The sequence below is a fragment of the Schistocerca gregaria genome, chromosome 3 (genome assembly GCF_023897955.1).
Source record: "Schistocerca gregaria isolate iqSchGreg1 chromosome 3, iqSchGreg1.2, whole genome shotgun sequence".
Classification (NCBI taxonomy): Eukaryota; Metazoa; Arthropoda; class Insecta; order Orthoptera; family Acrididae; genus Schistocerca; species Schistocerca gregaria.
In genome coordinates, this window is record NC_064922.1 from 582,064,567 (window position 1) to 582,077,402 (window position 12,836).

The following is a 12,836-nucleotide window of genomic DNA, read 5'->3' on the forward strand; positions in this document are numbered from 1 at the left end:
CTCCTATGGAACACTATATGGATCCAACACCATCCTGCAGGACGCAAGTGTTCATATGCAACACCACTTGTTCGGCCCATCCCACCTCCCCACTGAGACGTGCTATCGCGTTGGGCTCTCGGGCAATGAATCTGTTCCCACCTAGCAGTGGTGTGTGGCTGGCTGAGCCATGTCAGAACATTTCTTAAGTCCCTACCGCATACAAGCAATGTGGTTCCGTACAACACTACCCCCGGATATATTCGAGTATTAACCTACAGACACCTTCCCTACATCATCTCGACAACATCACGTATGCCTCCTAAACTGTCTCAATTCTTAGAAGATTGACGTCATACTGGTTTGTTATCACTGAATTCGTTTTCACTACACACAGCACATTTGATAATACCTCAAAGTAACCTTGCTTTATCGTGTCATTTAGGCAAATGCACCACCATGATCAGTCGAGGCAGCCAAGACCCCTGAACAAGTACTTCGAGCCAACCACGTGGGACACTTAAACAGATGGTCACCTTTGCAGTCATGACACATTTTGCAGACCACATTCGATCCCTCACAATTCCCAACATTTCACTGTGAGCCATACAGTCAAGCAAATTGCCACATGAAATCGAAGCTGTGCTACTATGCAATGAAGGACTCCCATTGGACCACAAATTACTATTACGTACAAGATGATCACACCAAACAGCACACATGCTTTGCAAAATGGCCACCCACACTACCAGATGCTATCGGCACTACATACTGCAGACAGTCATGTTGCATACCAAGTTGTCAGATGGCTTCCAAGTGACTCTGACCTCTTTCGGGGTTACCTGAAAGCCAAGCATTAGAGCAGTGGCAGCCATCTTGCCCTCTTGAGGACACCACCACCGAACAACGCCAACCTCACCCGAGGCTCCCCAAAATGTCACACATGGAGCAGTGACAGTGATCTTACCTCCATACCCAGCACGCCACAACCATCTGCTACTGTATCTTCCCTATGATGCCTGATGCCACAGTGGCTGGTTATCAACCCCAGCTGGCCACACTACATCACCCACAGGTGACAACAACAGATGGCGCGATGCCACCTGTGGTGGCGGTGCACGATGCAGGCAACAAACTGTGCAAGTGGTGCTGGTTTCACACCTATTTTGGCACCGTTACATTCAAGTATTGCCGTACCCAAAACACTCCCACAACCTTCATTAGGCCTCAGAAGCCACATCATCATGCCTGGTGAACTAAACCAGTTTGTGTGTCTCACCCACCCATTGGCAACAACTCCAGGCTCTATGTAAAACATCATCACACCAAACAGCACTTTCTTTGGTGGACTGGAGGTTGGAAAGCAGTGCAATCCCTGAAGATCACCCTCCTCACACCCCCAACCATGCACCTACACTAGAAGCAGAGAATGGATTGATCATTCTCACTCAGGACATTGACCTCGGCAGTGGTCAATCCTTCACATGGACATTTCTGTGTGCCAATGTCAACGAGCCACTGATTGGGGCCGATTTTGTATGTCAATTCCATCTCTGCCTGGATTTATGGAAGGAAGTACTGCTCTGCAAACAAAGTAATATCACCAGCAAGGGCACCATTGACCCCAGCTAGGCAACGGTATGAGGGCACCAATCTTTCAGTAGTATGCAGGCTCCAAGTGCTACAATCCCCCACTAAGAAACAACTGACAGCAACCAACCAACCAGCAGTACATTGACAAAAGGAAAGAACACCTCGCACTACCGGAGGAAAATCACCCCTTTAGTGGCTACTGCACAAGTGTCAAAATCACGTTAGTGGAGGCAGAATTACAACTTAGGACCCTTCAGACGTTACCTATCATCATTGCAAAACAAATACTGCCCTAGGACCAAAACCCAGTGGCCACATGCACGTGGTGAAAGACTTCAGTATCAGTGTGCAGCAATTCTCGACCAATCTTGGTGATGACAATGAGTACTGTCATCTCAATGAACCATTGACTCAGACGCTGCGCACGCTGGATTCCACTGACATTACTGACAACATGCCAGATGCCCCTGCTGCAAAGAGGCAGTGGATTCCATCCAACATTGAATCGATCTGCTCAAGTCTTCAACGCCACCTCTTACCAACAACAAACGCTACGAATGAACACGTCAGTTAACAGTGAAACAAGTGACACTGCAGTCAGTGTTTGTTCAACAAGTGACTACGCAAACATGTCTGCCCCCTGTACACTCCCCCCCCCCCCCCCCCCCCTCGCAACCTCCTACCTGATATGTTATTACTGACAACATGAGGCACAGAAGAGTAACATTGGCATATCACCAAAGCCACTGTAGATGAGTTGTTTAACTCGGGCATCATCTGCCCATTAAACAGGCCTTGGGCTTCACCAATGCATATGGCCAGCAAAAAGAACGGTACCTATCAAATGTGCAGGGATTACAGAATCCTTTCCCTATCGATACCCAGTACCCAACATTCAGGACTTTTCTCATGCATTATCCAACGCAATATTGTTCAGAGTCATTGACTTCCAAAAGGCATATTTGCAAATACCAATGGTGACTAAAGACATTGCTAAAACTGCCATTATCACACCCTTCAGGTAATCTGAATGCCTATCTGTGCCATTCAGACTAAAATACACAGCTCAAACATGGCAGTGATTCACTGATTACACTGTACACAAATTCCTGTTCTATTTTACTTACCTGGATGATATTTTGATACATTGTTATGCCCCAAGAGCATGAAGGCCACATGACAGGTTTTTCATATCCTAGAACAATTAGACATAGTTATCAAAACCAAAAATGTGTTATGGTCAGTAGAGCCAAAAATTCCCTGGATTTGTCAGCAGGGATCAGGCCAACAGAAGAAAGGATGGAACAAATCCAATTCACTCCCAGGCCTCCTACCTATATAGAGCTACATAGATTTCTATGAATGGTAAATTTCTACTGACACCAGCCAAAACCCAGCCACCCCTCACCAATGCCCTTTCTGGAAGCAACACCAAAGGTAACTGAACTGTTTCATGATCAGAAGAAATGTCACAAGTTTTCAAGGCAATCGGTCACTACAGAGGACCGTGGCCCTAGCACACTCCTCACCAGTGGCTCACCTGTCAGTCACTGCTGACACTAGTGATACTGTCATCTGCACTGTCCTACAGCAAAGAGTTGATGCTGATACCAACCCCTGCAATTCTTTTCACACAAATTGAAGGGATTGCAAAAGTTGTAGTTCGCATACAACCGCACACTGCTTGCTCTCTATGAAGCAGTAAAATTTTGAGAGGAAACTGAGGGCCACCCTCTAACACTTTTCATTGACCATTGCCCCTTGGTACTCACCATTTGCAATCCTACTTTGGATGTATCACCTCACTGCTTCCGGCTTCTCAACCTGATACCTCAGTTCTCAACAGACTTCCAGCATGTGGACAAAGAGGAAAATTTAGTAGTGGATTAGATGTTCTGTACCCACACCATCAATATCCTACTCAACTACGAGAATCTAGCGAATGTGAATGAATATGATGAAATCTTAACGTGTGCTCTCGAATAACACCAACATAGGTTGACAACTTGAACAAATAAAGCTCCTCAGATCTCACATCAAAGTTTGGTGTGACAAATCACAGGTAAGACCACGCCCACTGATCCCGCTCAAGAAATCAATTTTTGAATGCCTTTTAACATGTCACAACCTGCGGTTCGCCCCACTATGAGGCTCATAACAGAACGTTTTGTTTGGTTGGGAGTTAAACCAGACTACACGAAATAAGCGAGGACATGTTTTCTGTGCCAGCGCAGCAAGACTAGACAGCACACATCGCCTCCACAAGACGACTCCATGGTACCTAAAGGACACTTCTAGCATGTATACTTTGACTTAGTTGGCCCTCTACCTGAGTCCAAAGGCTAAAAATACGTCTTATCCGCCATCAACTACACAACCCATTGGGTGTGGGCGGCCCTTTACATGACATAGCAGCCAAATCAATGGCATAGGCCTTCATTAATAGCTGAATTTCCCTTTTCAGTTCCCCCTATCCATCACAACCCACCAGGTCTGGCAATTTTAATCCACCCTCTTTGCTGAACTGTGCAAGCTCTATGACATGCAATGGTTCCATACAGTGACCTATCACCCACAGAGCATCAGATTAGTGGAAAGATGGCATTGCACTTTGAAGGCGTTCTTAACATGCCATGACATGCAATGGACTGACACTCTACCATGGGTTCTGCTAGGCAGCCAAGCAGCATACAGAGATGACCCGTCATCAATTGTAAGGTGTTGTACGGCAAATGCCTTACCCACCCAGCAGACTTTCTCTTGCTGTCTTAACCACTTACAATGCGGGGCTACTTGCATTAGTACACAACATCCGATGTCACGACAACTCCCTCATACCTCCCAAGCATGCCCAGGGTTACGACCAATCACCATTCACAAGGGGCTAAGTGACTGCTCTCATATCATGCTACGCAATGACACAGTTCGTGCTGCACCGGTCAATACAAAGCACTCCAATGGGTGGTGGCAAACATTCTCAATACTGCAGACGGACAAACCCTCAACCGTATTCGGCCACTTGCTTAAACTGGCCTCGAAGATAACAGCACAGGAGAACACTGACCTCTCCAACCTACTAGCTCAACCTCCCCCACCCCCAACCTTTGTGGTGTGGATGTTCCCCCAATACAACAACTTCAACATCAGTATTGGGGACTCTTCCACATGACACAAACATTCACAGCAATAATGTATTGAATACTTCACCAAGGTGTCTGTACATTATTCCTCCTGACCCCAGTTAATTCAGAGAAAATGATGGTTAAAGTTTTTGAGGTACTTTATCTGCCTTTTAGTGCATAGTGTCGCAACTTCACACTTTTGCATCCTGTCTTCAAAACCTGACTATTGTGTTTATTTTTGTTTTCCATTTATCCACCCCACATCCATAGAAGATTACAACATGAATGTTTTACAATGTATGCTAAAGTAATGTTTTCCTTATTCAACTATTTGTCTGCTGGTGAATAAATAAAAAAAAATTAAAATTAAGAAAATTATTTGGAATTATTTTTGGTGAAATTGCTGTACTGTATCATAATCAGTTATAAAGTGCATTTTTTGAAAAATGATCCATTATGCATGGTTTGCAATGGAATTATTTTGAACACATGAAATCCTCAGAAATCGGAAACTTTGACAGTCATTTTCTCGGGAACAGTTGAGTATCTGTTGATAAATTAAGACATGTTTTTGCTTGTTTTGACCCTCTTCCACTCAACAAAGTTTCTGGGAAACCATGTGATGGCACTTCCTGTATTCTCATCATCAGTTCAATAGTGATGTTGTCAGTGGCTAGATGTCTAATCTCTCGTTATTCTATACAGCCTTAAGTCTATTGTCAAAATAACTTATTTCTGACAATGTATGCACATTCTTTGATTTTTAAATAACTTTTCTTAGTAATTTTGATTAGTTCTTGTAGTGTGCAATTACTGCAGGATCTCCACTTGTCTTTGCCAACATACGTATTTCCCTTTCAAAAGATAATTTAATCTCCTAGAGATCCATACTTTTTTTTCACGGATTTTTAAAGTCATCCTTGATTAGCTTATGTGGAAAGCTGTTTTTACATAATGATAGGAATTTATCATGGAACAGATTGATTTTATGATGGCATCTGGTTTCATGATGGGTCATCTCCTTTGCAGTATTCTTCAAAACTACTGTCCGGGAGTCAATTATTCTAACTGGTTTCCACTGGGGAGTATCAACAATGTGACTACCTTACTTATCCTAAGTAACGATGAATCATGATCAAAGAGAGCATTTGTTGCTGGGTAGACAGTATTTTCTTGCTGTTAGCTTAAGAAAGAAAACATTATCAATTATGGTCCTACTATTTTTATCAAACTGTGCTGGAAAGTTAATTACCTAGTTCAAATTGTAGGATCCAAATAAGATTTTGTATCACAATGCTTTATAAAATCTACATTGAAGTCACTATTAACTGCTTGCTTCTGTCCGACAGATAGCATAGTAAGGAATCAAAATTCCTCATAAGCAGTTTAAAATTTTCCAGTAGGGATCTACATTAATGGGAAAAGAATTGCAATACCAAAAAAGTAATTAATGTAGAGTAATGATATTTGTGGTGTGAGCATTATCTTCTTGGAAAACACCCCCTGGAATGCTGTTCATGAATGGCAGCAAGCAGGTCGAATCACCAGATTGACATACAATTTTGCAGTCAGGGTGTCTGGGATGACCACGAGAGTGCTCCTGCTGTCATGAAATCACAGCCCAGACCTTGATGCAGGTCCAGTGTGTCCAAAACAGCCATCACTGGCACCGAGGCAGAACTAGCTTTCATCAGAAAACACAACAAATCTCCATCCTGCCTTCCAACGACTTCTTGCTTGACACCACTGAACTCGCAAATGGTTGTAGTTTGGGGTCGCTGGAATGTACACTACAGGACGTCCTTTGTAACAGTTCGTTGTGTCACTGTGGTGTCAACTGCTGCAAAAAATGGACGTAGCTGGTGGAATACTTAACTTTAATCTATTAGAAACGAACGTCGGTCTTTACAATACATCAGAGCTATATGCTGAACATGATGGTCTTCCCTCTTTGGTAGTGCCACGTGACTGTCTCGAGCCTGGTCTTTTTGTGCAGTGTGTTCTTGCGACCACCACTGCCCATAATATTGTACAGTGGCTGCATTCCTGCCAAGTCTTTCTGTAGTATCAAAGAAGGCATGTCCAGCTTCTCGTAGTCCTATTACATAATGTTACTCAAACTCAGTGAGGTGCTGATAATTGCCTCTTTGTCACTTTACTAGCGTTCTTGATTAACATCAACTCACCGTGTCCAATCTCAAAATTAACTAATGCTCATCTCAGTTACAATGTGTCTTTAAACTGATTTGCACCATACAGTAGCACTATTAGCACCACTCTTATGCGACTAGTGCGAAATCTTTCAGATGTAGAAACACACCTACCAACTTTTGGTTTGGCGACATTTTCCCCCTCAGTGTATGTAGTTACATTCAAAGGTGAACTATTTTTCAGTATTAATTGAAAAGCACAAACATTTATGTGCTGATCACTTGAAAAGCTACTTGTCTCAATGTTTTTTAATTTGTATTTCGTCTTAATACACGTAACAATTCCTTTCTTGTATCAGTTCTGCAACAGTAAGATGCTAGAGTACATCGTTTTACATGCATAACCTTTCTTGGGCTACAAAAACTTCTACTATAATTTACAATTAATGTAAAAAATCAATTATGTAAATGGCCAGTGTGGAGTACGTTTTCACAGGGAAATCTATATTAATGGTAAACATACTGTCATCTTCCACACCATGGTGAGTTGATGCAAAATATGATCTGTGGAACATGTTTGTCCTTCTCCGGCTCTCTTCCTTATCAGCTTGTCAGACTCTCACATTAAGTATCTCCTACACCAGCAGTGGATCTCTCTTGTTGTGTTTTCACATTTTCTCTACATAAGTTTAGGTACAGTGGAGTTTATCAATCAGTTACACCTCTCCTCTCCCCTCGATGTCCAATGAGAACAGAATACTGCCTACAACAATTTTCTACCATAAACAGTTGAAAGCAAGGGAAAACTACAGCTGTTACTTTATTTACCCTGAGGGCATATAATTCTATTGTGTGGCTTAATGACACCTTCTTGCTTAAAATATTCTGTATGTAAAATAATTCCCATTCGGATCTCCGGTGTGGGAGTACTCAGGAGGATGTCATCAGGAAAGAAAAAAGTGGTATTCCACAGGTTGGTGTGTAGAATGTTAGATCTCTAAATCTGGCAGGGAGTTAGAGAATTTAAAAAGGAAAAGGATAGATTGAAGCAAGACCTAGTGGGAACTAGTGAAGTGGGTGGCAGGAAGCACAGAAGTTATGATCACATCCATACTGATTTATTGACACAAAATGAAATAGAGATAATGCAATGGGCCTAATGATGAAAAGAAAATAAGAATACAGATGATGAAGAGATTGCAAGAACGCATATCAGATACAGGAAATTACTCTCGTAATTAAGGAAGACAAAAACTTAATTGTGATGAGTGACTGGAATGCAACAGTAGGAAAATGAAAAGTAATGGAACACAGACTGGAGTGCCGGGATGAAAGAGGAGGTAACCTAACAGAATTTTGCACGGAACATAATTTAATCATCCCTAACACTTAGTTTAATAATTATGAACTAAGGTTGCATATAAGCAAAAGCCTGGTCACACCGGAATTTTCAGGTAGATTACGTAATGCTATGACATTTTCAACTGGAAGATATTTCCAGGAGTGGATGATATTTCCACGGGCAGATGTTGACTCTGATCATAATTCACTGATTATAGACTGCAGACTCAAACTGAAGAAATCACAAAAACATAGGAAATTAAGATGATGATCTTGCATAAAATGAAAGAACTGGAGGTTGTTGAGAATTTTAGACATTGTATTAGGCAATGCTGGACTGAAACAGGCGAAATGAATACAATAAAAGGTGAATCAGTAGCTTTAAATAAGTGAAGGCACCAGTGGATCACACAAATAAAAGGCCAGGGCTTGGTAAAAGTTCTTGGATAACACACGATATATTTCACGTAAGTGACCAGAGGAAAAAAGTATAAAAAGCGTCAAATGAAGGAAAGAAAAGAATATAGATTTCTAAAAAATGAAACTGACAGAAAATGTATAATGGTTGTGCAGGGATGGGTAGATCACCTATAAAAGAATGTAGGAAACATGCCTACTATGTGACTATCAATAATGGCAATAGTGTACTAAAAACAGAAGGGGAAACTAGAGGTGGATAGAATATATAGAGGGTCTATACACGGGAAATGAACCTGCGAACAAGATTATAGTCGAGAAGAGGAATTAAGTGAAGTTAAAGAGGAGATACAAAACAGAGCAAGAGTATCATGTCCATTATAATTATCCGGGCTGTTATGCCGTGGTTGAGTGATGATTTCTGTGTCGATTCCCAATGTTTCATCTCCGACTGCGGAAGGCATCTTCAAGGGGGTCCGTAGCTCAATGGAAGGTCCAGCACACCCACTGGCTCGCTACTGACACTGGGCCTTCCATTGAGCTATGGACCCCCTTGAAGATGCCTTCCGCAGTCGGAGACGAAACATTGGGAATCGACACAGAATTCACCAACCAACCACGGCATAACAGCCCGGATAATTATAATGGACATGATACATTTTAGTATCAGTGCAAGAGTAATTTGACAAAACACTGAAAAACCTAAGTAGAAACAGGCCCCTGAAGTTGAAAACACTCCTATATAATTATTGAAGTCCCTGGGGAAGCTATTTCACCTGGTGTGCAAGAGGTACAAGACAGGTGAAATACCCTCAGACTACTAGAAGACTATAATAACTCCAATTCCAAGGATGACAACTGTTGAATGTGGATACTACTGAACAACTAATCTAATAACTGAAGCTTGTAAACCACTGACACACACTGTTTACTGAAGAATGGAAAAGACATAAAAGTGACCTCAGGGAAGATCAGCTGGGTTTCTGTAGAAAAGCAGGACCACGTGAGGCAATACTGATCACATGGCTTAGGCCTATCCTAGATCGGTTGAAGAAAGGCAAACATATGATTATAACATTGTTAGATCTAGAGAAAACTTTTGATAATGTTCACTAGGCTACACCCCTTGAAATTGTGACGGTAGCAGGAATAAAATACAGGACGCGAAAGGTTGATTACATCTTGTGCAGGAAATCAGACAGCAGTTATAAAGATCAAAGGACATTAAAGTGAAGACAAAGATGAGAAGGGAGTAAGACAAGGTTACCTATCCCTGATGTTAACCTATGGATTGACAGAGCTATGAAGGAATTCACCAAGAAATAAAAACTTTGCAGTTTGATAATGGCATGTCAACTCTGTCAGATGGCAAGGGGTTTGGATGAGCAGTTGAACAGAATGGACAGTGTCTTGAAAAGAGGTTGTAAGAACAACACCAAAAAAAGTAGAACAAGGGTTATGGAACATAGTTTAATTAAATTAAGAAATAGACAGTAAAAATAATCGATTTTACTATTTGTCACAGAAACATCTAAAGATGGCTGAATTAGAAAGGATGTAAAATGCAGACTTGCTATGGACAGCTGAAGTATTTCTGAGAAAGAGTAATTTGTTAATACCAAATATAAATCTAAGTGCTAAAAAGTCTTTTCTGCAGATATTTTTATGGGATGTAGCCTTGTATGTAGTGTATGTGGAAGATAAACAGTTGACGCAAGAAGAGACTAGGATGCTTTAAAAATGTGTTGCTACAGAAGACAGCCTTTGGACTGAAGACTTCAACAAAATATCTACTATCCACATACTATTATTGTTAACTACAATAATTCTTTATTTCTGAATAAACCATATATTATAATACACTTAATATAGGAAGATAAATGATATCCACCCAAATTCCTCCAGAGGCTTTCCTTTTTTTGTGGGGGGGGGGGGGGGGGGGAGGGAGGTCAAAACCTTTATTCGGTTCAACTTGGTTGTCCATGAACTGGACTTGGTTGCAGTATAGAGCACACTTGCTGAAAGTTTACTGCCATAACCAAGGTCACTTCATTCTGCATCATTGATCAAAGCAGAAAATTACATTAAAGAACGATTTCTATGAACAGGTAACAGTATTTGCAGTGACTGACTGCAATGTGATAAAGTTCTGACAGTCTCAGTTCTAAGTCTACTAAAATATTTTCAATATCTATTCAACATGTTGTTCTTACCAATTGAACAAGAAATGTAATATATTCCTGATTAAAAATAATCTTGAGAAACTTGTAAATACATTGGCGAGTCATCACTGCTATTGATTTACAGCTCAATTTAGCAAATTTGGTGTCAGCACTATTCTTTATTGTTTCTTGATGAAAGAACAGGTGGAATTATAAATACAGTCAAGAGTTGTGTAGTGCTCCCAAACACTAAAATTTTGTAATTTACACTAGGTAGGCCTACATAATATGTACCAAAATAATTTATGGGGGTTTGCACATTCTCTAATACTGCTTTCCTGAACTTACCTTGCAGTAAACATTTAAAGTGAAAAGTGTGTTACACATGGTACAGAGTCTGGACTGTATTACAGAGCAATTTATTACAACCCTTTTTTGGCACTTGCTTCACCAACTGAGAACTGTCACAGTGGCTATACTACAAATTAATCTGTCACCACAATCAAGATTTCAGGGGGAGGAGAGGCATTAGTGAAATTGTGAGTAACCAGAAAAATTATTAAATGCAACACCAGTACTGTAAATAGTTAATTACAAATCACATTAACCATTGCCATTTCCTTACAAACAATATTTAAGAATGAATTTAAGACATCTTCAGTATCATGTTTTTATAACACCAATACACACTGTATCTTGTCCATGCTATATGAACTTTCATATTCAATTTTACCAGCAGTGTGACAGCAAAAATCTCTTCACGCATAGATCACTGCTTTTGTTCATTGCTGAACCAACAAACAATTTCAAAACCTTAAAAATGGCCCTGAAACTGCAACTGCATAAATCTGAAAGAAGTTGCAACCTCTTCAACAAACAATTTGTTAAGAAGGTATTTGCAAGCAATAGCTTTGACAAAATGCAAGTGACAGCTACAGCAGCAGAGATGCCTGTACCAAGAGAAAGGAGTTATTCTTCATGATGGGGACAGGATTAGTAATTAAAGCTCAAGTTTCTATAATGGTACAACAAGGTGCATGTGAAAATTTCACTCATCAAAAAGAAAAATCTTTTTCGAAGTCATAATAAAAGAAACGGTGGAAAAAAAAACCATCATGTAAACATTTAACAGTTTCGTCATAACAGTTTTAGTTCATTTATTCATTCACCAATATTGAAATATTTATCACAGCTTGGGACGTGTTTAAAGTTATATAATGGGTTTTGAGCTTTACACTGATAACTTGTCAAATTAAATGCAACTGAAGCAGTCTTAAAGCCCTATAGTAAACATACCAGTTCCTTTGTGTAACAGCTCCAATACAATGTATACAACAAATGTCACCTCAAATATCTCGGCGGTCACCATGAACACTTGAATACTACCGCATATAGAACAAATTAACTTTACTGTTTATGAAACGTAGCGAAACATTTTACAACTGTCGATTGACTGCTTAATGCTGCATAATGGTGTGTTCATCTTCACTTTGATTGCTGGTCCAGAAACGCTGACAATGAGCGAACACATTGCTCATAACATTTATGGAAGCCTTTATCGTCACTGTCATAATACGGATCTCGAATTATTCTTTCTCCCTTTGGGTCAAAAGCACCTACGAGGTGTAACTGCGCTTTACTGCCTGCTGGTGCCTGATGTTTTAGGTTCTCCATGTTCTCGTCATCCATTCCAAATATATAATCAAACTGATTGAAGTCATCCTTTCGAATCTGCCTAACGGTATGTTTATAATCAATACCATTGGCTTCCAAAGTACTCCGAGCCCTTTTGTCCGGACCCTTACCCACATGCCAGGGCCCAATAGCAGCACTGTCAACAATCCATTTATCCGTAAGGCCTCTTTGCTTTAAAAGATTAAGAAACACAGCTTCTGCGATTGGTGATCTGCAAATATTCCCAAGACAAATAAAAAGCACAGCTTTCTTTTCACTGTCCATTTTACGTGTTTCAATGTACAATGTAACAGCAATTCCCTAACTAGCAAACACAATATCACAACACTCGATCAAAGATGTTAAAATAAATTTTCTAACCAAGGTTGTGATATCCA

The 12,836-nt window shown here is 40.5% G+C and overlaps 1 protein-coding gene across 1 annotated transcript; it reads right to left on the reverse strand.

Annotated features, from left to right (window-relative positions):
• Positions 1–11,896: 11,896 nt before the first annotated feature.
• LOC126354573 (low molecular weight phosphotyrosine protein phosphatase 1-like) lies at positions 11,897–12,808 on the reverse strand. The gene has a single exon (XM_050004318.1). It carries the CDS (start codon positions 12,721–12,723, stop codon positions 12,250–12,252), a length of 474 nt encoding a protein of 157 aa, XP_049860275.1. The 5' UTR covers positions 12,724–12,808; the 3' UTR covers positions 11,897–12,249.
• Positions 12,809–12,836: the final 28 nt, after the last annotated feature.

Excerpts from the sequence above, each read along its gene's own strand:
- LOC126354573 (XM_050004318.1), bottom strand. The coding sequence starts at position 12,723 with ATGGACAGTGAAAAGAAAGCTGTGCTTTTTATTTGTCTTGGGAATATT.